A 27,379-nucleotide genomic window follows, 5' to 3' on the forward strand; every position below is an offset into this window, starting at 1 on the left:
ATTGTGAATAATGCTGCAGTAAACATATGTGTGCATGTGTCTTTATAGCAGAATGATTTATAATCCTTGGGATATATACCCAGTAATGGGATTGCTGGGTCAAATGGTATTTCTAGTTCTAGATCCTTGAGGAATCGCCACACTGTCTTCCACAATGGTTGAACTAATTTACACTCCCACCAACAGTGTAAAAGCATTCCTGTTTCTCCACATCCTCTCCAGCATCTGTTGTTTCCTGACTTTTTAATGATTGCCATTCTAACTGGCGTGAGATGGTATCTCATTGTGGTTTTGATTTGCATTTCTCTAATGACCAGTGATGATGAGCTTTTTTTCATGTTTGTTGGCTGCATAAATGTCTTCTTTTGAAAAGTGTCTGTTTATATCCTTCGCCCACTTTTTGATGGGGTTGTTTGTTTTTTTCTTGTAAATTTGTTTGAGTTCCTTGTTTTCATTCTTAAGTAAATTAAATTTCCTTGATTTTTGTTCTTTTGCATTTGCTGAGGAGTGTTTTACTTCCAATTATGTGGATCTCAGCCCTTTTTCAGATGGATAGACTGCAAAATTTTCTACCATTCTGTAGGTTGCCTGTTTACTCTAATGATAGTTTCTTTTGCTGTGCAGAAGCTCTTTAGTTTAATTAGATCTCATTTGTCAAGTTTGGCTTTTGTTGCCATTGCTTTTGGTGTTTTAGTCATGAAGTCTTTGTCCATGCCTATGTCCTGAATGGTATTGCCTAGGTTTTTTTGTAGGGTTTTTATGGTTTTAGGTCTTATGTTTAGTCTTTAATCCATCTTGAGTTAATTTTTGTATAAGGTGTAAGGAAGGGACCCAGTTTCACTTTTCTGCATATGGCTAGTCAGTTTTTCTAACATTTATTAAATATGGAATCCTTTCCCCATTGCTTTTGTCAGGTTTGTCAAAGATCAGATGGTTGTAGATGTGTGGTGTTATTTTTGAAGCCCCTGCTCTGTTCCATTGGTCTATGTATCTGTTTTGGTACCAGTACCATGCTGTTTTGGTTCCTGTAGCCTTGTAGTATAGTTTGAAGTCAGGTAGCATGATGCCTCCAGCTTTGTTCTTTTTGCTTAGGATTGTCATGGCTATACAGGCTCTTTTTTGGTTCCATATGAAATTTAAAGTAGTTTTTTTCTAATTCTATGAAGAGAGTCAATGGTAGCTTGATGAGGATAGCATTGAATCTATAAATTACTTTGGACAGTATGGCCATTTCACAATATCAATTCTTCCTATCCATGAGCATGGAATGTTTTTCCATTTGTTTGTGTCTTCTCTTATTTCCTTGAGCAGTGGTTTGTAGTTCTCGAAGACGTCTTTCACATCCATTGAGTGTTGTATTCCTAGGTATTTTATTCTCTTTGTAGCAATTGTGAATGCGAGTTTGCTCATGATTTGGCTCTCTATTATTGGTGTATAGGAATGCTTGTGATTTTTGCACATTGATTTTGTATCCTGAGACTGCTGAAGTGACCTATCAGCTTAAGAAGTTTTTGGGCTGAGATGATGGGGTTTTCTAAATATAGAATCGTGTCATCTGCAAGCAGAGATAATTTGACTTCCTCTCTGCCTATTTGAATACCCTTTATTTCTTTCTCTTGCCCAATTGCCCTGGCCAGAACTTCCAATACTATGTTGAATAGGAGTGTCGAGAGAGGCCATCCTTGTGTTGTGTCGGTTTTCAAGGGGAATGCTACCAGCTTTTGCCCATTCAGTATGATATTGGCTGTGGGTTTGTCACAAATAGCTCTTATTTTTTTGAGATATGTTTCATCAATACCTAGTTTATTGAGTGTTTTTAGCATGAAGGGGTGTTGAATTTTATCGAAGGCCTTTTCTGCATCTATTGAGATAATTGTGGTTTTTTGTTATTGGTTCTGTTTATGTGATGGATTACATTTATTGATTTGCATATGTTGAACCAGTCTTACATCCCAGGGATGAAGCCAACTTGATCTTGGTGGATAAGCTTTTGAATGTGCTGCTGGATTAGGTTTGCCAGTATTTTATTGAGGATTTTTGCATCGATGTTTATCAGGTATATTGGCCTGAAATTTTCTTTTTTGTTGTGTCTCTGCCAGGTTTTGGTATCAGGATGATGCTGGCCTCATAAAATGAGTTAGGGAGGAGTCCCTCTTTTTCTGTTGTTTGGAATAGTTTCAGAAGGAATGGTATCAGCTCCTCTTTGTACCTCTGGTAGAATTCGGCTGTGAATCCATCTGGTCCTGGGCTTTTCTTGGTTGGTAGGCTATTATTGCCTCAATTTCAGAACTTGTCATTGGACTATTCAGGGATTTGACTTCTTCCTGGTTTAGTCTGGGGAGGGTGTATATGTCCAGGAATTTATCCATTTCTTAGATTTTCTAGTTTATTTGCATAGAGGTGTTTGTAGTATTCTCTAATAGTAGTTTGTATTTCTGTGGGATCAGTGGTGATCTCCCCTTTATCATTTTTTATTGTGTTTATTTGATTCTTCTCTCTTTTCTTCTTTATTAGTCTGGCTAGCGGTCTATCTATTTTGTTAATCTTTTCAAAAAACCAGCTCCTGGATTCACTGATTTTTTTGGAAGGGTTTTTTGTGTCTCTATCTCCTTTAGTTCTGCTCTGATCTTAGTTATTTCTTGTCTTCTGCTAGCTTTTGAATTTGTTTGCTCTTGCTTCTCTAGTTCTTTTAATTGTGATGTTAGGGTGTCGATTTTAGATCTTTCCTGCTTTCTCCTGTGGGCATTTAGTGCTATGAATTTCCCTCTACACACTGCTTTAAATGTGTCCCAGAGATTCTGGTATGTTGTGCCTTTGTTCTCATTGGTTTCATAGAACTTACTTACTGCTGCCTTTATTTTGTTATTTACCCAGTAGTCATTCAGGAGCAGGTTATTTAGTTTCCATGTAGTTGTGCGGTTTTGAGTTTTCTTTTCTTTCCTTTCGTTTCCTTTTCTTTCGTTTCCTTTCCTTTCCTTTCCTTTTTCCTTTCCTTTTTCCTTTCCTTTCTCCTTTCCTTTTTTTTTTTCTGAGTCTCGCTCTGTCACCCAGGCTGGAGTGCAGTGGTGCGATCTCAGCTCACTGCAAGCTCTGCCTCCTGGGTTCACGCCATTCTCCTGCCTCAGTCTCCCAAGCATCTGGGACTACAGGCACCTGCCACCATGCCCAGCTAATTTCTTTTTGTATTTTTAGTAGAGACAGGGTTTCACTGTGTTAGCCAGGATGGTCTCGATCTCCTGACCTCATGATCCGCCCGCCTCGGCCTCCCAAAATGCTGGGATTACAGGTGTGAGCCACTGCGTCCGGCTGAGTGAGTTTCTTAATCCTGAGTTCTAATTTGATTGCACTGTGGTCTGAGAGACTGTTTGTTATGATTTTCATTCTTCTGCATTTGCTGAGGAGTGTTTTACTTCCAATTATGTGGTCAATTTTAGAATAAGTGCTGTGTAGTACTGAGGAGGATGTATATTCTGTTGATTTGGGGTGTAGAGTTCTGTAGATGTCTGTTAGGTCTGCTTGGTCCAGAGCTGAGTTCAAGTCCTGAATATCCTTGTTAATTTTCTGTCTCATTGATTTGTCTAATATTGACAATGGGGCGTTAAAGTCTCCCACTATTACCATGTGGGAATCTAAGTCTCTTTGTAGGTCTCTAAGAACTTGCTTTATGAATCTGGGTGCTCTTGTATTGGGTGCATATATATTTAGGATAGCTAGCTCTTCTTGTTGCATTGATCCCTTTACCGTTATGTAATGCTCTTCTTTGTCTTTTTTGATCTTTGTTGGTTTAAAGTCTGTTTTATCAGAGACTAGGATTTCAACTCCTGGTTTTTTTTGTTGTTGTTTTTTGTTGTTGTTGTTGTTGTTGTTTTGCTTTCCATTTGCTTGGTAAATCTTCCTCCATCCCTTTATTTTGAGCCTATGTGTGTCTTTGCACATGAGATGGGTCTCCTGAATACAGCACACCAATGGGTCTTGACTCTTTATCCAGTTTGCCAGTCTGTGCATTTTAATTGGGGCATTTAGCTCATTTACATTTAAGGTTACTGTTGTTAGGTGTGAATTTGATCCTGTCATTATGATGCTAGCTAGTTATTTTGCCCATTAGTTGATGTAGTTTCTTCATAGTGTTGATGGTCTTTACATTTTATTATTATTATTATTATTATTATTTTTGCAGTGGCTGGTACTGGTTTTTCCTTGCCATATTTAGTGCTTCCTTCAGGAGCTCTTGTAAGGCAGGCCTGGTGGTGACAAAATCCCTCAGCATTTGCGTGTCTGTAAAGAATTTTATTTCTCCTTCACTTATGCTGCTTAGTTTGGCTGGATATGAAATTCTGGGTTGAAAATTCTTTTCTTTAAAAATGTTGAATGTTAGCTCCCACTCTCTTCTGGCTTGTAGGGTTTCTGCTGAGAGATCTGCTGTTAGTCTGATGGGCTTCCCTTTATGGGTAACCTGACCTTTGTCTCTGTCTGCCCTTAATATTTTTTCCTTCATTTCAACCTTGGTGAATCTGACTTTTATGTGTTTTGGGGTTGCTCTTCTTTTTTTTTTTTGAGACGGAGTCTCGCTCTGTCACCCAGGCTGGAGTTCAGTGGCACGATCTCAGCTCACTGCAAGCTCCGCCTCCCGGGTTCACGCCATTCTCCTGCCTCAGCCTCTCCGAGTAGCTGGGACTACAGGCGCCCGCCACCACGCCCGGCTGATTTTTTATATTTTTAGTAGAGACGGGGTTTCACCATGGTCTCGATCTCCTGACCTCGTGATCCGCCCGCCTCGGCCTCCCAAAGTGGGGGTTGCTCTTCTTGAGGAGTATCTTTGTGGTGTTCTCTGTATTTCTTGAATTTGAATGTTGGCCTGTCTTGCTAGGTTGGGGAAGTGCTCCTGGATAATATCCTGCAGAGTGTTTTCCAGCTTGGTTCCGTTCTCCCTGTCACTTTCAGGTACACCAATCAAACGTAGGTTTGGTCTTGTCACATAGTCCCATATTTCTTGTCTTCACACTTTATTTCATTAAGTTGATCTTCAGTCTCTGATATCCTTTCTTCCACTTAGTCGATTCAGCTATTGATACTTGTGTATGCTTCTCGAATTTCTCGTGCTGTGTTTTTCAGCTCCATCAGGTCATTTATGTTCATCTCTAAACTGGTTATTCTAATTAGCAATTCCTCTAACCTTTTATCAAGGTTCTTAGCTTCCTTGCATTGCGTTAGAACATGCTCCTTTAGCTTGGAGAAGTTTGTCATTACCCACCTTCTGAAGCCTACTTCTGTCAATTCGTCAAACTCATTCTCCATCCAGTTTTGTTGCTGGTGAGAGTTGTGATCCTTTGGAGGAGAAGAGGCATTCTGGTTTTTGGAATTTTCAGCCTTTTTGCACTGGCTTTTCCTCATCTTCGTGGATTTATCTACCTTTGGTCTTTGCTGTTGGTGAACTTCAGATGGGGTTTTTGCATGGTCATTCTTTTTGTTGATGTTGATGCTTTTGCTTTCTGTTTGTTAGTTTTCCTTCTAACAGTCAGGCCTCTCTGCTGCAGGTCTGCTGGAGTTTACTGGGGGTCCACTCCAGACCCTGTTTGCCTGGGTATCACCAATGAAGGCTGCAGAACAGCAAAGTTTGCGGCCTTCTCCTACCTCTGGAAGTTTCGTCCCAGAGGGGCACCCGCCAGATGCCAGCCAGGGCTCTCTTGTGTGAGGTGTCTGTTGACCCCTGCTGGGAGGTGTCTCCCCACCAGGAGGCACAGGGGTCAGGGACCCACTTGTGGAGGCAGTCCGTCCCTTAGCAGAGCTCGAGGGCTGTCCTGGGAGGTCTGCTGCTCTATTCAGAGCTGGCAGGCAGGAACGTTTAAGTCTGCTGAAGCTGCGCCCACAGCTGCCCCTTCCCCCAGGTGCTCTGTCCCAGGGAGATGGGAGTTTTATCTATAAGCCCCTGACTGGGGCTGCTGCCTTTCTTTCAGAGATGCCCTGCCCAGAGAGGAGGAATCTAGAGAGGCAGTCTGGGCTTCGCCCAGTCGGAAATTCCCAGCGGCTTTCTTTACACTGTGAGGGGAAAACCACCTACTCAAGCCTCAGTAATGGTGGACGCCCTTCTCCTCACAAAGCTTGAGTATCCCAGGTCGACTTCAGGCTGCTGCGCTGGCAGTCAGAATTTCAGACCAGTGGATCTTAGCTTGCTGGACTCCTTGGGGGTGAGATCCACTGAGCTAGACCACTTGCCTCCCTGGCTTCAGCCCCCTTTCCAGAGGAGTGAAGGGTTCTGTCTTGCTGGCATTCCAGGCGCCATTGGAGTATGAAAAGAAAACTCCTGCAACTATCTCGGTGTCTGCCCAAATGGCCACTCAGTTTTGTGCTTGAAACCCAGGGCCCTGGTGGCATAGGCACCCAAGGGAATCTCCTGGTCTGTGGGTTTCGAAGACTGTGGGAAAAGCCTAGTGTCTGGGCCAGAACAGTCCTCATGGCTTCCCTTGGCTAGGGGAGGGAGTTCCCCAACCCGTTGTGCTTCCTGAGTGAGGCGACACCCCACCCTGCTGCTGCTCACCCTCTGCGGGCTGCAGCCACCGTCTAACCAGTCTCAATGAGATGAACTGGGTACCTTAGTTGGAAATGCAGAAATCACCTGCCTTCTGCATTGGTCTTGCTGGGAGCTGCGGACTGGAGCTGTTCTATTTGGCCATCTTGCCCGGGAATCCCTCATGTACTGGTTATTACATGACCATAAATTTTTTATTTCTCTATGACAGTGGGTCTCAACTAGGAGTGATTTTACCTCTCAGGGAACATGGGAAATGTCTGAAGACATTTTTGATTGTAATGACTAGGAAAGAAATGCTACTGGTGTCTAGTAAATAAAAGACAGAGGTGCTGTGGAATATCCTAGAATGCACAAGACAGTCCTCCACAACAAAGAATTGTTTCAAAATGTCAGTGCTAAGGTTGAGAAACTGCACTAGGATTAATACCCAGGAGTGTGATTATTGGGTTGTATGTAAGTATATGTTTAATTTTATAGGAAACGGCCAGAGTGTTTTCCAGAGTGGTTATAACATTTTGCATTTCCAATAACAATGTATGAGAAATCAAGTTCCTCCACATCCTCATCAGCATTTATACTGTCAGTATTTTTTATTTTTTTATTTTTTTGAGATGGAATCTCACTCTGTCACCCAGGCTGGAGTGCAGTAGCACGATCTCAGCTCAGTAGCGTGATCTCAGTTCACTGTGACCTCTGCCTCCCGGGTTCAAGCGATTCTCCTGCCTCAGCTTCCCGAGTAGCTGGGACTATAGGTGCGTACTACCACACCTGGCTAATTTTTATATTTTTAGTAGAGATGGGGTTTCACCATATTGGTCAGGCTGGTCTTGAACTCCTGACCTTGTGATCCGCCCACCTTGGCCTCCCAAAGCCCTGGGATTACAGGCGTGAGGTACCACGCCTGTCCACTGTCAGATTTTTTTTTTTAATTTAGCCTTCCTGATTGGAATATAGGGGTTATCTCATTATTGCTTTAATTTGCATTTCTCTACTACTGACAATGAACATTTTTAATATGCCCATTTACTATCTATATGTTTTCTATTAAAATTGTTTTGCTCCTTTTCTAATTGCATTTTTTTTACTGTTGAATTTAGAGAATCTTTATATATTCTGGATACCAATTCTTTATTAGATTTCAGACTTGCAAATTTTTACATTGTACAAAACCAAGTTTTCTTGTTCTATTTATTATTACTATTGTAATTTGTTTTGATGCTCAAAATACAGATTTGGTGGCTAGTGGCAGCCCCTTCAAGCTGGCTCTATATCCTTTTCATATGTCCCTGTCATCTTTTGATCATGTCTTTGCTTTCTGGCACAAGATATTTCAGACTCATCTTATACTTTTCCTTCTCCAGCTCTGGAATCAACCACTTCTCCAAGAAGCCTGTTCTTCCAGTGGAATGTGCTATTTAGAGGTTAGGATTTAAACACTAGGCATATGTGTTGCTCCCAGCCCTACACTTATTTACATTAATATTTATTTTTCTATCTGTATATATTAAAAACCATATGTTCTTCTAATTTTTATTTTACTTTTTTCTTTGTTTTCATAACTTTCATATCTAATAGTGAGTAACCTCACTTCCAGTATGCTTTATGTAACGAATTCTCTCATCTCTTGCCACCCTCTCCCCAGCAAGGATGACCCTAACTCTCCACTTGGATTCAAACACTTTATTCAATCTGTCTCCTTGGGTGGATGCTCTTTTCACCCTGCTTGGGCTTTGGCACTCCATGCTAGACCACTCCTCAACATGTATACCACCCCTCCCTACTTGGTCTCTGACTTCCTCGTGTCAGAATGCTCATCACCCTCAACATATGGACACTGTCCCCACCCCACTTAGGTTCTGACTCCCCATGCTGAAGTACCCCCTCACATGGATTTCTTCCTCATACTACATAGGCTCATGACACCTCACATTGGTCTCCCTCTACTTGGATGCCCTCATCTTGTTTAGGATTTGACTCAAGATGCCAGGCTACATCATTTAGACAGCCTCCTCACTCAGGTTCTGACATTCAAGGTCAGACTGACTCCTGTTACCTTGCTTGCGTAGTGACTCACCACACTGCCTTTACCCTGTATGACAACCTTCTCATCCTGCATGGGCAAGGACTTCATGTCTAAAACACCAAAAGCAATGGCAACAAAAGCCAAAATTGACAAATGGGATCTCATTAAACTAAAGAGCTTCTGCACATCAAAAGAAACTACCATCAGAGTGAGCAGGCAACCTACAAAATGGGAGAAAATTTTTGCAACCTACTCATCTGACAAAGGGCTAATATCCAGAATCTACAATGAACTCAAACAAATTTACAAGAAAAAAACAACCCCATCAAAAAGTGGGCAAAGGATATGAACAGACACTTCTCAAAAGAAGGCATTTATGCAGCCAAAAAACACATGAAAAAATGCTCATCCTCACTGGCCATCAGAGAATATAACTTCCATGATAAAGAAAAATCTAATGGACTTTTAAAAATTTGATCTTGTGTCTTGCAACTTTTCTAAAAAATTACTTACATCCTAGTAAGTTACATGTAGATTCTTTTGGATTTTTCTATGTACACAATTATCAAATATGAAAAGTAACTATTATTTCTTCCTTTCTTATCCATACCTCTTCTTTTTTCCTGCCTTACTGCTAATACCATTTAACACCTTTACTAAAATATTGAATAGAAGTGGTAAGAGTTGGCATCCTTATTTTGTTCCTAATCTCACAGGCAGTATTCTCAACATTCTACTGTAAAACAATGATTGCTTTAGGGTTTTTTGTAGTTTCTCTTTGCTGTGAGTTTTTGTCACACATAGTTACTGAGTTTTATTAAATGCTGTCTCTGCCTATATTGATATGGTCATGTGTGTCTCTCCTTTATTCTGTTGAGGTGGTTAATCACTTTTTTTTTTTATGTTAACTCACCTTGCATTCCTGGGGTAAACTATCGTGGTAGAGATTCAACTACACACAAATGTATGTGTGTGTAAAATGAGAGCAAGCACACAGCATACGCACACATGCATTACATTTTGTTGTCTAACATTTTGTTTAGGATTTTTGTATTTATGTTCATAAGAGAAATTGACCTTTTTTTCTTTTCTCATAATTGTCCTTTTCAGTTAGTGAATGGTAGGAGTATGGTAGAGACTCAAAAGTTCTACTTTTGTGATGTATTCTAGATATTACTCTAATACAATACAACATTGTTCTCTTTTCTTGAAACTTTATTTTCAAGTGATTTTTTGAAAGTTTTATTCTTCTTATTATTTTTTTTTTCTTATAGAGACAAGGTCTTGCTCTGTTACCCAGGCTCTGGAGTGCAGTGGTGCAGTCATAGCTCACTGCTGCCTCGAACTCTTGGTCTCAAGCAATCCTCCTGCCTCAGCCTCCTCAGTTGCTGGGTCTATAGGCGCATGCCACTGTGCCTATTTTTTTTATGTTTTGTAGAGACCGTCTTGCCGCATTGCCCAGGGTGGCCTCTAACTCCTTGGCTCAAGTGATCCTCCTGCCTCAGCCTCCCAAAGAACTGGGATCACAGGTGCGAGCCACTGTGCCAGGCCTTATTTTCAAGTAATTTTAGAGTTACAGAAAAGATACACATATAATAGAGTTCCTTATACCTCTCTCCTAGCTTCTCCTGTTGTTAACATCTTTTTTTTTTTTCATTTTATTTTTATTTTTATTTTTTTGGAGACAGAGTTTCGCTCTTGTCACCCAAGTTGGAGTGCAATGGCGCAATCTCGGTTCATTGAAACCCCTGCCCCCTGGGTTCAAGCGATTCTCCTGCCTCAGCCTCCTGAGTAGCTGGGATTACAGGCATGCACCACCACGCCTGGCTAATTTTTGTATTATTAGCAGAGATGGGGTTTCACCATGTTGGCCAGGCTGGTCTCGAACTTTTGACCTCAGGTGATCCACCCACCTCGGCCTCCCAAAATACTGGGATTACAGGCGTGAGCTACCACACCTGACCTACTTTTTATTTTTAAACTTTTAGGTTCAGGGGGTACATGTTCCAGTTTGTTCTGTAGGTAAGCTTGTGTCATGGGGGTTTGTTTACAGATTATGTCGTCACCCAGGTACTAAGCCTGGTACCCAGTAGTTTTTTTTTTTTGTTTGTCTCCCCTGTCCCTTCACCCTCAAGTAGGCCCCAGTGTCTGTTGTTCCCCTCTTTGTGTCCATGACTTCTCATCATTTAGCTCCCACTTATAGATGTGAGGATGCAGTATTTGGTTTTCGTTCCTGCATTAGTTTGCTAAGGATAATGACCTCCAGCTCCATCCATGTTCTGCAAAAGACATGATCTTGTTCTTTTATATGGCTGCATAGTATTCTATGGTGTAAGTGTACCACATTTTCTTTATCCAGTATGTCATTTATGGGGCATTTAGGTTGATTCATGTCTTTGTTATTGTGAATAGTACTATAATGGACATTTGTGTGCATGTGTCTTTATGGTAGAATGATATATATTTCTTTGGGTATGTACACAGCAACGGATTGCTGAGTCAAATGGTTCTGGTTTTAGCTCTCTGAGGAATTGCCACACTGCTTTCTACAATGGTTGAACTAATTTACACTCCCACAAACAGTGTATAACCACTCCCTTTTCTCTGCAACCTTGACAGCATCTGTTATATTTTGACTTTTTTATAACAGCCATTCTGATTGATGTGAAATGGTATCTCATTGTGGTTTTGATTTGCATCTATGTAATCAGTGATACTGAGGTTTTTTCATATGCGTGGTGGCCGCATATATATCTTCTTTTAAAAAGTGTCTGCCATGTCATTTGCCCACTAAGTTCCTTGTAAATGGTGGATACTAGACCTTTATCAGATGCATAGTTTGCAAATATTTTCTTCCATTCTATAGGTTGTCTGTTTACTCTATTGATAATTTTTCTTTTGCTGTGCAGAAGCTCTTATGTTTAATTAGATCCCACTTGTCAGTTTTTGCTTTCGTTGCAATTGCTTTTGGTGTCTTCATCATGAAATTGCCCGTTCCTGTGTCTGGAATGGTATTGTCTAGGTTGCATATGTGGTATCCACATCATCACTGGTGATGTTAACTGATCACTTGGATAAGGCAGTGCTTGCTAGGTGTCTCCAGGATGGAAATAAGTTACTATTTCTTCCTTCTTATATTCTGTTTTTTGAAATCCGGTCACTCAGTTCAGTGCATACACAAAGGAGGAGGGGAAGATTAAGCTTAACCTTCTTTGATGGGAGGTATTCACATCTGTTATCTGGACTTCTTCTTAAAGCAGAATTTACTGCTTCTTTCCAATTATTTATGTATTCAATTATTTACTTGCTCCACTCTGTTTTAATATTAATTCCCTATGATCTCAAGATATAACTACAACCTTGAAAACTCCTGGTTCTCCCAGAACTCCTTGACAGAATGCTCTGTTTCTTGTTTATCTTTGTACACTGTGTGTATTTAGCACAGGTCCCCTAATTTATAGTGGACATCCAGTAATTTAAAAAAAATGTATTTTCAATTCAGCTGAAAAATAGCATTTCCTCAACTAAATTATATAATTTAACATTCTAAATTAAAAGTAGGTTTTAAGATAAAAGTAAACGTGTGATAACATTGTATCAAACAAAATAAAGGGTACTGCTGAAATTTTACCTTAATAATGTTTGACATTGATGTGTCCACAATATATTCCTATAGCTACTTAAATATTCCTTGAAACCACTTTTGGAAAGAGATTTCAGTCTCTAATAGACCAAGGATATAACCTGCTGTATTCTTTCTCTTTTTTGGTCAGATTACCAGAGAAGATGAAGACTTCACTTTCTGCCTTCTCTGAAAAATTGTCATCTGATGCAGTCACTCAGATAACAACAGAAAGTCCAGAAAAGACCCTATTTTCATCTGAGATTTTTATTAATGCTGAAGATCATGGACATGAAATTATAGAGCCTGGTAACCAGAAGCTACGCAAAGCTCCTGTCAAGTTTGCCTCATCATCTTCAGTCCAGCAGGTTACTTTTTCTCGTGGCACAGATGGTAAGAGAATGTGATTGCATTTTAGATTGTTAGACCAGCTCTTTTGTGTAGTTATCTTAGAAATTTGTGGTTGTGTCTTTCTAGTCAGAAAACCTAATTTTAATTTAAGAATTAGGGTCCATATGATTATATCTGTCTTTTATTTGCATAGCTGTCAAGAGAATATGATTTATTATATTTTATCTTAATTTCTAGCAGAGTTAACATGTAGAACTCATGCCGTTTGTGGTTAAAACTTATTTTTGTCTCATATTTGCAATAAAAATGCAAGTAGTTCATAACAACTGAAAGTAATTGAGGTCTGCTTTTAAAAGGGCAGATAAATATCTTGTATTATAGTAATGTTACTACTATTAGTGTGTATATAGAGAGAGTATATATATATACTAAATACTATAACAAATAGATGCATAAACATGTGACAGTGCAAACACAATAGCAGTTTATCTCTTACTTATAAAGCAATCGCCAGAGACCCAGGTTGTCTTCTTGCTCTGTTTTCTTTAAAATACATAACCCAAGGTTATGTTGGATTTACCTTCATGGTCAACTGGAAGGAACAAAAAGCATGGAGGAGCACATATAGGAGATGTTTACATGTCAGGTCTGGAAGTAACCCAAATCACTTTCCGCTGGCCAGGAATGTGGTTTAGCTGTGTTTTCCAAAATGAAGAAGAAATGGATTTTGGTGAATAGGTAGCAGTCTGTACCATAAGGTGAACATTTAGAGTGTTTTATATGCTATAGTTTCAGTGATATTTTGATAGTACCATATAACATTTAGAATTAGAGCAAATTGTAAATTATTTTCTTTTTTGGGTAAGTAGCAGGAAAATTAACAATTAAGTTTCCATTCTTCCCCAAATGAAGATGGAGACTTTACTTATTTTTAAAATATTTACTATTTTGGACAAATCTATTCAAAGTACATCTTATGTTTCTCTACTTATACAAAAAACTTGTCCATCTACACATATAGATGGAATATACCTAAATGTAAAGAAAATTGTTTGGTTCAGCATTTAAATTGCATTGAATTTAAGTAAGTGCATTTATATACTAAGATGGTTATAATTCTTGAACATTTTTCTTGTGAAATTAAAGCATACCAAAAATATATATATAGTTTAATAAATTATCACAAAGAACACCTTTATGTGTTGGTTACCTGTTGTTACAGTGATACAGTATAACAAACAACCTAAAAAATCTCCATGATTTATAACAGCAGACATTTGTTTTTCCTACTCACAGGCTTATGGGTCAATTGAACTTTGGTTGGGCTGGCTGTAAGCTGCAGAAATGGTTTGGGTCTGTTCCAGATACTTCTTTCTGAGACTCAGGCTAATGGGTCAATAGCTATCCTAGAGTGTGGTGTTCTCAGGGTGGTGGCAGAAACACAAGAGAGGAAACAACTATAAAAGCAGTGCATGGTGGCTCACGCCTGTAATCCCTGCACTTTGGGAGGCCGAGGTGGGCGGATCACGAGGTCAGGAGATCGAGACCATCCTGGCTAACACAATGAAACCCATCTCTACTAAAAATACAAAAAAAAAAATAGCCGGGCACTGTGGCGGGCGCCTGTAGTCCCAGCTACTTGGGAGGCTGAGGCAGGAGAATGGCATGAACCTAGGAGGCAGAGCTTGCAGTGAGCCGAGATCATGCCACTGCACTCCAGCCTGGGCGACACAGCGAGACTCCGTTTCCAAAAAAAAAAAGCATATTTTAAACTTCTGTCATCAAATGGATCAATTTATAGAGGCCATGATTTATGGTTCATATAAACTTTTTATCAAAGAATCAATATTATTTGGTTTAGTAATAAGTGTTGTTTTCAACACTGTGGGTCAAAAGTAAAATTTTATGAGGTGTTTGTTTTTTGTTTGTTTTTTTTTTTTGTACAAAACATTTTAAGGTACAAAGAATCGTATGTTAACTACGTGACTACTTACCCATTAGTCTGAATTAACAAGTTCCTCTACCCCTCTCCAGTGCTTTTTTCCTTTCCCAGAAGCAGCCATTATTTGCTATGTATTCACTTCTTCCCCTAGACAGGCAGTCCAGTGTAACCTTAAGACTACTGCATCCAAACAAAGTTTTGGAGAACTTCAAAAAGTTCTTTATTTGTCTCAGGTCCATCCCCATGTGATAGTCATTTCTGCTCTGGGTCCCTTGTAATTTTGTCCAATCGTTGCTGTTAATTTTCTCCAACCCTGTGAACTGCATGACATATTCAGCCATTGCTATCAAGCTTAATATATACCGATGGAGAAAGAAAATTAATAAATAAGTATTCTAACAATAACTATGGGAACGACTAAATAGAATTGGAGGCTACAGCTTTTTTTTTTCTTTTTTCTTTTTGCCTGATAGAGTGGTACAAATATTCCTAAGTTGTCTCAGACTAAGGTTGAGGTCCATTTTTTTTTTTTTTTTTTTTTTGAGATGGAGTCTCGCACTATCTCCAGGTTGGAGTGCAGTGGCATGATCTTGGCTCACTGCAACCTGCACCTTCTGGGTTCAAGGATTCTCCTGCCTCAGCCTCCCAAGTAGCTGGGACTACAGGCGCGCAACACCATGCCCAGCTAATTTTTGTATTTTTAGTAGAGATGGAGTTTCACCATGTTGGCCAGGATGATCTTGATGTCTTCACCTCGTGATCCGCCCACCTCAGGCTCCCAAAGTGTTGGGATTACAGGTGTAAGCCACTGCGCCTGGCCAAGGTCATTTTTTATTAATTTCTTGACTGGACTTTCTTTAGAGGTCACTTTGCCATGCCCAGTGATAGAAATTAATACCTCTAGGTGTTAATCTTACTTCTTTTTAAAAGTAACCTTATTTCTTCTGGATAATTCAGGTCAATCATAGATTTAGTCAGCAATCTGTAAGCTGCTCTATGTTTTGCTTTAGTGATATAAAAAATGTTAAGTAGCTAGGTGGCTCCTGTCCCTGGTGGAATTGTCCCTTTCTTATTTCTAAGATCTTCCATCTAACAACACTCATAGTCACAAAGGTTGAAAGCAAAAACTTCTTAAAAAGCTTCTTTGTTCCCAAATGCATGCGTTCTATGTGGTGCTCGGTATAGGCAAGTACCATCTATGGTTCAGAGCATATCCCAAATCCCATAAGAAAGCATTATAGACTCAGAAAGTGGTGTCCCCCAGCTTATGCCATAACACTTTTCAGTAAATAGCTCACTCACTTTATTTATTTATTTATTTTTTTAGGTTTAGCATAGTTATGGTCCATAAGGCATGGATAAGGACAGTAAATCCCTTTAGGCATCAACTTTTTGTCTCATTTCCTTCATTTGGAAGTGAGTTTCTTCCTTAGAAGCAGGCTACTAACAATGTGGAATTCATTGCCAAAATGTCATCAGAATGATAGAGTTGCCAAGGATGGTGACACAGTTCTAAGTAATATAAAGATTATTGTTTCTGGCCAGGCGTGGTGGCTCACACCTGTAATCCTAGCCCTTTGGGAGGCTGAGGAGGGTAGATCACTTGGGGTCAGGAGTTTGAGACCAGCCTGGCCAACATGGTGAAACCTCATCTCTACTAAAAATACAAAAATTAGCCAGGCATGGTGGCACGTGCCTGTAATCCCAGCTACTTGGGAGGCTGAGGCAGGAGAATTGCTTGCATCTGGAAGGTGGAGGTTTCAGTAAGCAGAGATCGTGCCAGTGCACTCCAGCCTGGGTGACAGAGTGAGACTCCTTTCCCGCTCCCCACCAAAAAAAGAAAAGATTATTGTTTCCAGAGAAGGAGAGCTCATTCTACTCCAGGACAATCAGAATCAGTCTAGAGGATTTTGGGTTTTATTAACTAGAGATGAGCAACTAGGAGTCCATCTAGAAATGGTTACAGGATATAAGAGAAAACCGTGGTCTATAAGAATAAGGATAAACGGAAGGAGCTGGAGGCGTTCGGCCATGAGAAATGGTAGCTACATTGAAAATTCATAATCATATGAGCAATACAACCCTATGAAATGCTCAGAAATAACCTAAACAAAAATTTTAAATGACCTAATGCAGGAAACACTAATCCTTTTTGTAAAGATAGAAAATAATAATTGACTAAATTAAAAGAAAGGTATGATTCTAGAATGGAAGGCTGAATATTGTAAAAATATCATTTATTCCCACATAAATTTATACTGTAATTCTGCACAAAGTTCTAATGGAACTGTTTTTTTGAACTGCTTAATTTATCTTTACAAATTTATTTTTATTTTTAATTTTTCTGGGTATATAGTAGACATAGATGTTTATGAGGTACATGAGCTATTTTGATATGGGCATACAGTGTATAATAATCCCATCAAGGTAAATGGGATATCCATCACCTCAAGCATTTATCCATTCTTTGTGTTAACAATCCAGTTATATTATTTTGGTTATTTTATTTTATTTTTTATGTATTTATTTTTTTGAGATGGAGTCTTGCTCTGTCACCCAGGCTGGAGTACAGTGGCATGATCTCAGCTCACTGCAACGTCTGCCTCCTTGGTTCAAGCAATTCTCTTGCCTCAGCCTCCTGAGTAGCTGGGATTCCAGGCACCCGCCACCATGCCTGGCTAATTTTTGTATTTTTAGTAGAGATGGGGTTTCACCATGTTGGCCAGGCTGGTCTCGAACTCCTGATCTCAAGTGATCTGCCTGCCTCGGCCTCCCAAAGTGCTGGATTACAGATGTGAGCCACCATGCCTAGCTGTCTTTTGGTTATTTTAAAATGTACAATGAATTATTGACTGTAAACCCTGTTGTGCTATCAAATACTATGTCTTACTGATTGTATCTAACTATATTTTTATACCCATTAACAATCCTCACTTTCCCCACACTGCTCACTACCCTTCCCAGCCTCTGGTAGCCTTCTTTCTCTCTCACGTGTGTCCATGAATTCAGTTGTTTAAATTTTTAGATCCCACAAATAAGTGAGAGCATGTGAAGTTTGTTTCTGTGCCTGGCTTATTTCACTTTATATAATGACCTCCAATTTCATCCATGTTGCTGCAAATGACAGGATCTCATTATTTTTTATGGCTGAATAGTATTCCATTGTGTATATGTACTGCCTTTGTGTATATGTACTACATTGTGTATATGTAATAGATTAATTTATCCATTAATCTATTGATGGACACTTAGGTTGCTTCTAAATTTTAGCTATTGTGAACAGTGCTGCAATAAACATGGGGTGCAGATTTATCTCTTTGACATACTGATTTACTTTATTTTGGTTATATACCTAGCAGTGGGATTGCTGGATCATATGTTAGCTCTAATTGTAGTTTTTTGAGGAATCTACAAACTAACTGTTCTCTGTAGTGGTTGTACTAATTTACATTCCCAGCAACAGTGTACAAGGGTTCCCTTTTCTGCACATTCTTGCCAACATTTGTTGTTGTATATCTTTTGAATAAAACCATTTTAACTGGGGTGAGATGGTATCTCATTGTAGTTTTGCTTTGCATTTCTCTGATGATCACTGATGTTGAGCACCTTTTCATATGCCTGTTTGCCATTTATATGTCTTCTTTTGAGAAATGTTTGTTCAGATCTTTTGCCCATTTTTAAATTGGATTATTAGTTTTTTTTCCTGTAGAGTTGTTTCAGTTCTTTATACATTATGGCTACTAATCACTTGTCAGATGGATAGTTTGCAAATGTTTCCTCCTATTCTGTGGTTTGTCTCTTCACTGTTGTTTCCTTTGCCATGTGAAAGCTTTTTAACATAATGTGATCCCATTTGTCCATTTTTGCTTTGGTTGCCTGTGTATGTGGGGTATTAGTCAAGAAATCTTCGCTAATCTTTAATGTCCTAGAGAGTTTTCCCAGTGTTTTCTTCTAGTTGTTTCATAGCTTGAGGTCTTACATTTAAGTCTTTAATCCATTTTGATTTGATTTCTGTATATGGTGAAAGACAGAGGTTTAGCTTTATTCTTCTGCATGTAGATAACCAGTTTTCCCAGCACCATTTGTTGAAGAGACTGTCTTTTTCTCAGTGTATGTTCTTGGCACCTTTGTCGAAAATGAGTTCACTGTAGGTGTGTGGATTTGTTTCTGGGTTCTCTGGTTCTGTTTCATTGGTTTATGTGCCTGTTTTTAAGCCAGTACCATGATGTTTTGGTTACTATAGTATTGTAGTATAATTTGAAGTTAGGTATTGTGATTCTTCCAGTTTCGTTCTTTATGCTTAGGATAGCTTTGTCTATTCTGGGTCTTTTGTGGTTCCATATAAATTTTAGGATTTTTTCTATTTCTGTGAAGAATGTTATTAGTATTTTGATAGGGATTGCCTTGAATACAGATTCAGTGGAATACCGATTGCTTTAGGTAGTATGGACATTTTAACAATATTGATTCTTCTAATTCATGAACATGGAATATTTTTCCATTTTTTTGTTGTCCTCTTCAATTATTTTCATCAGTGTTTTATAGTTTCCTTTATAGAGATCTTTCACTTCTTTGGTTAATTGCTAGGTATTTGATTTTATGTGTGGCTATTGTAAATGGGATTACTTTTTAAATTTCATTTTCACATTGTTCACTGTTGACATATAGAAATGTGAACTGATTTTTGTATGTTGATTTTTGTATTCTGCAACTTTACTGAATTTATTGATTGTGGATGCTCTAGGTTTTTACAAATATAAGATTGTATCATCTGCAAACAAGGATAATTTGACTTCTTCCTTTCCAATTTGGATCTCCTTTCTATCTTTGTCTTGTCTGATTGCTCGAGCTAGGACTTCCGGTGCTATGTTGAATAATGGTTTTGAAAGTAGGCATCCTTGTCATGTTCCACATCTTAGAGGAAAGGCTTTCAGTTTCTTCCCCATTCAGTATGATACTAGCTGTGGGTCTGTCATATATGGCTTTTATTATGTTGAGGTATGTGTTCTCTATACCCAGTTTTTTGAGGGTTTTTATCACGAAGAGATGTTGAATTTTAAGAAATGTTTTTTCAGCGTCAATTGAAACGATCATGTGGTTTTTGTCCTCCATTTTGTTGATATGAGGCATCACGTTGATTGATTAGCATATGTTAAACCATCCTTGCATCCCTGGGATGAATCCTTCTTGGTCATGATGAATGATCTTTTTAATGTGTTGTTGAATTTGGTTTGCTAGTATTTTGTTGAGGATTTTTGCATCAATATTCATGAGGGAGATTGGCTTGTAGTTTTCTTTTCTTTTCTTTTTCTTTTTTTTTTTTTTGATGTGTCTTTGGTTTACTGGTCTTGTAGAAGGAGTTTGGATGTATTCTCTCCTCTTCCATTTCTTGGAATAGTTTGAGTAGGATTGGTATTAGTTCTTCTTTAAATATTTGGTACAATTCGGCAGTTAAGCCATTGAGTCCTCAGCTTTTCTTTGCTGGGAGACTTTTTATTACAACTTTGACCTTGTTGCTTGTTATTGGTCTCTTTCGATTTTGGATTTCTTCCTGGTTGATCAGTTGTATGTTTCTAGGAATTTTTTTTCTAGCTTTTTCAATTTATTGGTGTAAAGTTGCTCATAGTAGTGTCTCATCGTCCTTTAAATCTCTGTGGTATAGGTTGTAATGTCGCCTTTTTTAATCTCTTATTTTATTTACATGAGTCTTCTCTCTGTTTTTCTTAATCTGGCTAAAGGTTTGTCGATTTTGTTTATCTTTTCAGCAAACAAACTTTTTGTTTCATTGATCTTTTGTGATGTTTTTCTCATTTCAATTTTATGTATTTCTGCTCTGATCTTTCTTTTTTTCTACTAATTATAGATTGCATTTTCTCTTTTCTAGTTCATTAGCATACATTGTTAGGTTGTTTATTTGAAGTTTTTCTATGTTTTTTTTAATGTAGGTGCTTATACCTATAAACTTTCCTTTTAGTACTGCTTTTGCTGTATCCCATAGGTTTTGGTATGTTGTATTTCCATTATCATTTGTCTCAAGAAATTTATAAATTTCTTTCTTGATTTCTTCATTGACCCACTGGTCATTCAGAAACATTATTTCATTTCCATGCATTTGTATAGTTTCCAAAGTTCCTCTCGTTACTGATTTCTAGTTTTATTTCACTGTGATCAGAGAAATGACTTGATGTAATTACAGTTATTTTTAAATTTTTGAACACTTGTTTTGTGGCCTAAAATATGACCTATCCTTGAGAATGATCCATGTGCTGAGAACAATGTGTATTCTGCAGCCGTTGGATGAAATGTTCTGTAAATATCTATTAGGTCCATTCAATGTATCTTTGTTGATTTTTCTGTCTGGATGATCTGTCCAATACTGAAAGTGGGATGTTGAAGTTTGCAGCTATTATTGTGTTAGGTTCTATCTCTCTCTTTAGCTGTAAGAATACTTGCTTTATATATCTGGGTACTCCAGTGTTGAGTCCATATATATTTACAGTTGTTATATCCTCTTGCTGAATTGACCTCTTTATCATTAGATAATGACCTTCTTTGTCTGTTTTTATACTTTTTGTCTTAAAGTCTATTTTGTCTGATATGAGTATAGCTATTCTTCCTCTCTTTTGGTTTCTATTTGCGTGGGATATCTTTTTCCATTCCGTTATTTTTAGTCTATTCGTGGTCTTTAGAGGTTAATTGTGTTTCTTGTAGGAAATAGATGGTTGGGTCTTGTTTTTTTATGCATTCATTCAACCACTGTATGTGTTTGGATAGGAGGATTTAGTCTACTGCTTTTTATTTTTTATTTTAGATTTGCCCTTTTGAGGCTATTTTCTAGATCCTGTAGGCATGCTTTATTCTTTTTTATTCCTTTTTTTCTTTTGTCTCCTCTGACTGTATTTTCAAATAGCCTGTCTTCAAGCTCACTGTGTTTAATCAATTTTGCTGTTAAGAGAGTCTGATGCATTCTTTAGTGTGTCAGGTGTATTTTTCTACTCCAGTATTTCTGCTTGATTCTTTTTAATTATTTCAGTCTTTTTGTTAAATTTATCTTATAGGATTCTGAGTTCTTTCTCTGTGTTATCTTGAATTTCTTTGAGTTTCCCCAAAGCAGTTTTTTTTTTTTTTTTTTTTTGAGATGGACTCTTGCTCTGTCACCGAGGATGGAGTACAGTGGTGCAGTCTCAGCTCGCTGCAGCCTCTGCCCTCTGGGTTCAAGCAATTCTCCTGCCTCACCCTCCCGAGTAGCTGGGACTACAGGGGTGTGCCACCACACCTGGCTAATTTTTGTGTTTTTAGTAGAGATGGGGTTTCACCATGTTGGCCAGGCTGGTCTCGTACTCCTGACCTCAGGTGATCTGCCCGCCCCGGCCTCCCAAAGTGTTGGAATTATAGGCGTGAGCCACTGCACCCAGTCAAAACAGATATTTTTGAATTCTTTTTCTGAAAGGTTCCACATCTCTGTTTCTCCAGGATTGGTTTTTAGTGTCATATTTAGTTCATTTGGTGAGGTCACGTTTTCATAGATGGTCTAGAAGCTTGTGGATATTTGTTGGTGTCTGAGCATTGAAGAATTAGGTATTTATTGTAGTCTTCACAGTCTGACTTTTGTTTATACCCATCCTTCTTGGGAATGCTTTCAAGGAATTCAAAGGGAGTTGGGTGTTATGGTGAGTTTTTGGTCACTGTAGCCATATCTCCATTAGGGGGCACCTCAAGCCTGGTAACACTGTGACTCTTGCAGACTTGTAGAGGTACCACCTTGGAGGTTGTATTAGTCCATTTTCAAACTGCTGTAAGTATGCTACCTGAAACTGGTTAATTTATAAAGAAAGGGAGTTCAATTGACTCAGTTCTGCATGGCTGGGGAGGCCTTAGGAAACTTACAATCATGGCAGAAGGTGAAGGGAAAGCAAGGCACGTCTTACATGGTAGCAGGAGAGAGCGAGAGCTCAGGGATAACTGCCATGTTAAAACCATCAAGATCTCATGAGAACTCCCTCACTATCACAAGAACAGCATGAGAGAAACTGCCCCCATGATCCAATCACCTCCCACCAGGTCCCTCCCTCAACATGTGGGGATTACAATTTGAGATGAGATTTGGCTAGGGACACATATTATTCCACCCCAGCCCCTCCCAAATTTCATGTCCTTTTCACATTTAAAAACCAATCATGCCTTCCTAATAGTCCCCCAGAATCAACTCATTCCAGCATTAACCCAAAAGTCCAAGTCCAAAGTCTCATCTGAGACAAGGCAGGTAGGTCCGTTCTGCCTGTGAGCCTGTAAAATAAAAAACAAGTTAGTTAGTTCTAAGATACAGTGGGGGTACAGGCATTGGATAAATGGTCCCATTCCAAATGGGAGAAGTTGGCTAAAACAAAGGGATTACAGGCCCCATGCAAGTTGGAAACCTGGCTGGGCAGTCATTAAATCTTAAAGCTCCAAAATTTCTTTTGACTCCATGTCATACATCCAGGGCATGCTGATGCAAGGGTTTGGCTCCCACGGCCTTGGGCAGCTCCACCCCTGAGGTTTTGCAGGGCACAGCTCCCACAGCTCCCACAGCTACTGTCATGAGCTGGTGTTTAGTGCCTGTGGCTTTTCCAGGTGCACAGTGCAAGCTGTTGGTGGATCTACCATTCTGAGGTCTAGAGGATGGTGGCCCTCTTCTCACAGCTCCACTAGAGAGTGCCCAAGTAGGGACTGTTAGTGGGGGCTCCAACTCACATTACCAGTCTGCATTGCCCTAGTAGAGGTTCTCCATGAGTGCTCTGCCCCTGCAGCAGACTTCTTCCTGGACATCTAGGCATTCATATATCCTCTGAAATCTAGGTGGAGGCTCCCAAAGCTCAACTCTCGTCTTCTGTGCACCTGTAGGCCCAACACCACGTGAAACTGCCAAAGCTTTGGGCTTGCACCCTCTGAAGCAATGTCCTGAGCTGTCCTTTTAGCCACAGATGGAGCTGGAGCAGCTGGGACACAGGGCACCAAGTCCCAAGGCGGCACAGAGCAGCTGGGCCCTAGGTGGGGCCCACAAAACCATTTTTCCCTCCTAGGCCTCCAGGCCTGTGATGGAAGGGACTCTCATTAAGATCTCCGACATGCCCTGGAGACATTTTCCCCATTGTCTTGGCTATTAACATTTGGCTCCTCATTACTTATGCAAATTTCTGCAGCCAGCTTGAATTCCTTGAATGGGTTTTTCTTTTCTACTGCATAGTCAGGCTGCAAATTTTTCAAACTTTTATGCCCTGCTTCCCTTTTAAACATAAATTCCAATTTCAAACCCTCTCTTTGTGAATGTATGTAACTGAATGCTTTCAGAATAAGCCAGGTCACCTCTTGAATACTTTGCTGTTTAGAAATTTCTTCCACCGGATACCCTAAATCATTTCTTTCAAGTTCAGATCTCCAGGTCAGGGGCAAAATGCTGCCAGTCTCTTTGCTAATGCATAGCAAAAGTGACCTTTACGCCAGTTCCCAACAAGTTTCTCATCTCCATCTGAGACCACCTCAACCTGGACTTCATTGTCCATATCACTGTCAGCACTTTTGGTCAAAACCATTCAGTAAGCCTCTAGAATGTTCCAGACTTTCCCACATCTTCCTGTCTTCCTCTAAGCCTTCCAGACTGTTCCAGTCTCTGCCTGTTACCCAGTTCCCAAGTTGCTTCCACATGTTCAGGTTATCTTTATAGCAGTGCCCCACTTCTGGCACCAATTCTTTGTATTCATTTTCACACTGCTTTAAAGATACTACCTGAGACTGGGTAATTTATAAGTAAAAGAGGTTTAATTGACTAACAGTTCCACATGGTTGGGGAGGCCTCAGGAAACTTACAATCGTGGCAGAAGGTGAAGGGGAAGCAAGACACATCTTACATGGCAGCAGGAGACAGAGAGCTCGGGGAAACTGCCACTTTTAAATCATCAAAATCTCATGAGAACTCCCTCACTATCATGACAGCAAGGTGGGGGAACCACACCCATAATCTAATCACTTCCCACCAGGTCTCTGCTTCAACACATGGGGATTACAATTTGAGATGAGATTTGGTTGGGTACTCAGAGCCAAACCATATCAGAAGTTTTTGATAAGATCCAGAAAAATTCTCTGGATTACCAGGTAGAGACTCTTGTTCTTTTCCTTTACTTTCTCCCAAAGAAATGGAGTCTGTCTCTATGCTGAGCTGCTTGGAGCTGGTGTGACCCAAGCACCCCTGTGGCTACCACCAGTGGGACTGTTCTAGGTCAGACCTGAAGCCAGAACACGCCTGAGGTCTACAGGAACCACTTGCTGGATACTGCTTATGTTTGTTCAAGGGTCTGGGGCTCTACAATCAGCAGGTGGCAAAGCCAGGCAGTCTTGTGTGCTTTCCTTCAGGGTGGCGATTTCCCCCTGGCCCTAGGCAGGTCCAGAATTGCTGTCTGGGAGCCATGACCTGAAGTCAGAAACCTTAGTGCTTTATTCTGCTGTGGCTGAACTGGCATCCATGCCACAAGACAAAAAGTTCTTCTTATTCTTTCCTCTTTTCCACAAACAGAGGAGTCACTCCCCATGGCCACCACTGCCCCAGGCTTGTGGTGACTGCTGGCTGCCTACCACTGATATTCATTCAAGGCCCAAGGGCTCTTTCGTCAGCTTGGGTGAATGTTTCTAGGCCTGAGTCTCTCACTTCAGGGCAATGGCCTCCCTTCTGGCCCAGGGCAGGTCCAGAAATGCCATCCACAAGCCAACACCTGGAATCAGGAACTCCTGGAGCTTACTTTGTACTCTACCCCTCTGTGGCTGAGCTGGCACCTAAGCTGCAAAACAAAGTCCTATTTAATCTTCCCTCTCCTTTTCTCAAGCGAAAGGGAGTCTCTCCTCATAGCCACCATAGCTGGGAAATGTGCTGGGTCACACCTGAAGCAAGCACATCTCTGAGTCTCACCCAGGTGAGTACTGCCTGGCTACCACTGCTGACTATTCAGGACCCAAATACTCTTTAGTCAGCAGGTGATGAATCCTGCCAGGACTGGGTCCTTCCCTGCAAGGCAGCAAGTTCCTTTCTGGCCCAGGGTGTGTCTAGAAATGTTGTCTAGGAACTAGGTCATGGAATGGAGGCCTCAGGACTCTGCCTGGCATCTCTATCATACTGTGGCTGAGCTGGTATCCAGGTTGCAAGACAAAGGTCTGTTTAATCTTCCATCTTCCCAAGTGAAAGGAAAGACCCTCTCCTGGAGCTGCAAGCTGTGCTGTCTAGGTTTGGGTATGGAGTGGCGCAAGTGCTTCCCTTGGCCATTTTGGCTGGTGTCTTACTAGGTTGCATACCCCCAAGTCAACTGGCTCTGATTCCAGCATATCACCAAGACTTTCCTGGGAATGGAAGACTTTTCTTACTGCTTTAGGCTATGGTATAAGCTATTTTATCACAGAAACCCTAAATTACAGGTAAGTAGTCTAGAGCAGATAGCTGAGTTGCATATCTGGTGGCTCTGGCATCCTTCCATCTCTGGAAATGTGACTTCCATTTCTGGGTCTAGAGTAACTGCTACAGCTATCATGATCTGCAGTATCTAGGAAGTGAGGGGCTTTAATGGGATGCCTTTACTGGAATGCCTGGAAGTTTCACATATTCTTGCACTCTTCCCATGGGCTGAACAAAGTCACCCATACGTTCACACATGGCTGTAAGGGAGATTGGAAGTGTATATAGATGGATAGATGTAAGGAGGGAGGGAAGTTGGACATGAGGGTATATTTGACAGTTTCTACCAATCATGAAAGAAAAACTAGTATATAGAAAAAAAAGTCCATAATAGTAAGATGAGGGCATATTTTTAAAATGAGGTTCCATTTACCCCTATTAGCAATTAATCATTTCTTAATGACTATACAGGTGCTGTTGGAGGAAGACTAAATTGTCACAGACATATTAATAAACAATTTAGCAGTCAGTACTTTTTTAAAAACATCATGAGGCCGGGCGCGGTGGCTCACGCCTGTAATCCCAGCACTTTGGGAGGCCGAGGCGGGTGGATCACGAGGTCAGGAGATCGAGACCATCCTGGCTAACACGGTGAAACCCCGTCTCTACTAAAAATACAAAAAATTAGCCGGGCGAGGTGGCGGGCACCTGTAGTCCCAGCTACGCGGGAGGCTGAGGCAGGAGAATGGCGTGAACCCCGGGGGGTGGAGCCTGCAGTGAGCTGAGATCGCGCCACCGCACTCCAGCCTGGGTGAAAGAGCGAGACTCCGTCTCAAAAAAAACAAACAAACAAACAAACAAACATCATGAATGGTATAATTTTTCACTTTGTAAAAAGAATTTACCTCAGGTGGGTGATGGGGGAGAATAAGTATAAACGGGAAAATCTTTATTCACAGAATTCTTTGTAATTGAACATTTTAACACAACCTGCATTTTCAACATTAGGCTAAGAGTTGACTATATTTAATCTGTGGTATAACCATAAAAATATGAAGAATAGGAAGTAAAATGAATATTTTTATTACAAATAGAAAGTAGAAAAGCTGAATTTCAAATTATGCATACCATATGCAGACAACTTTGTAAACAAATAAAAAACAAGAAAAGATCGGTAAGTTATACATTAAAATGTTAACAATAATTATCCTTGAGTGGTAGGACCTTGTAATTTTTACTTTTATGTATTTTCTTAATATTGAAAATTCATACTCTTGCACTGGAAACTATGTTTTGAAGCCCTGTCACATAGATGAGAATTAGACTTATTGTCTATGACTCTGGAAGCAGAATAAGACCAGTATAAGGGCTTAATTATGACCAGGTTAGGGTTCAATGTAAGATAAGATGTTTTTTAGTTAGAGTTATCTATATATGGAATGGATTGCAAAAGATCATCTCAATGAAACCTATCCCTACCATCCTACTTAAACTGT

The 27,379-nt window shown here is 39.9% G+C and overlaps 1 protein-coding gene across 7 annotated transcripts in view; it reads left to right on the top strand.

Annotated features, from left to right (window-relative positions):
* Nucleotides 1-27,379, top strand: part of ALMS1 (ALMS1 centrosome and basal body associated protein) — a 234,530-nt gene that overhangs the window by 101,810 nt on the left and 105,341 nt on the right. For all 7 annotated transcript variants that reach the window (XR_010115578.1, XM_063617472.1, XM_063617469.1 and 4 more), the window contains one exon: nt 12,326-12,567. Coding sequence is in view for 6 of the 7 variants with exons in the window: in XM_063617472.1 (XP_063473542.1) it covers nt 12,326-12,567 (242 nt within the window). In the remaining variant the exon portion in view is untranslated. The remainder of the gene's footprint in view (nt 1-12,325; nt 12,568-27,379) is intronic.

This window comes from Symphalangus syndactylus, chromosome 14, assembly GCF_028878055.3.
Source record: "Symphalangus syndactylus isolate Jambi chromosome 14, NHGRI_mSymSyn1-v2.1_pri, whole genome shotgun sequence".
Lineage (NCBI taxonomy): Eukaryota > Metazoa > Chordata > Mammalia > Primates > Hylobatidae > Symphalangus > Symphalangus syndactylus.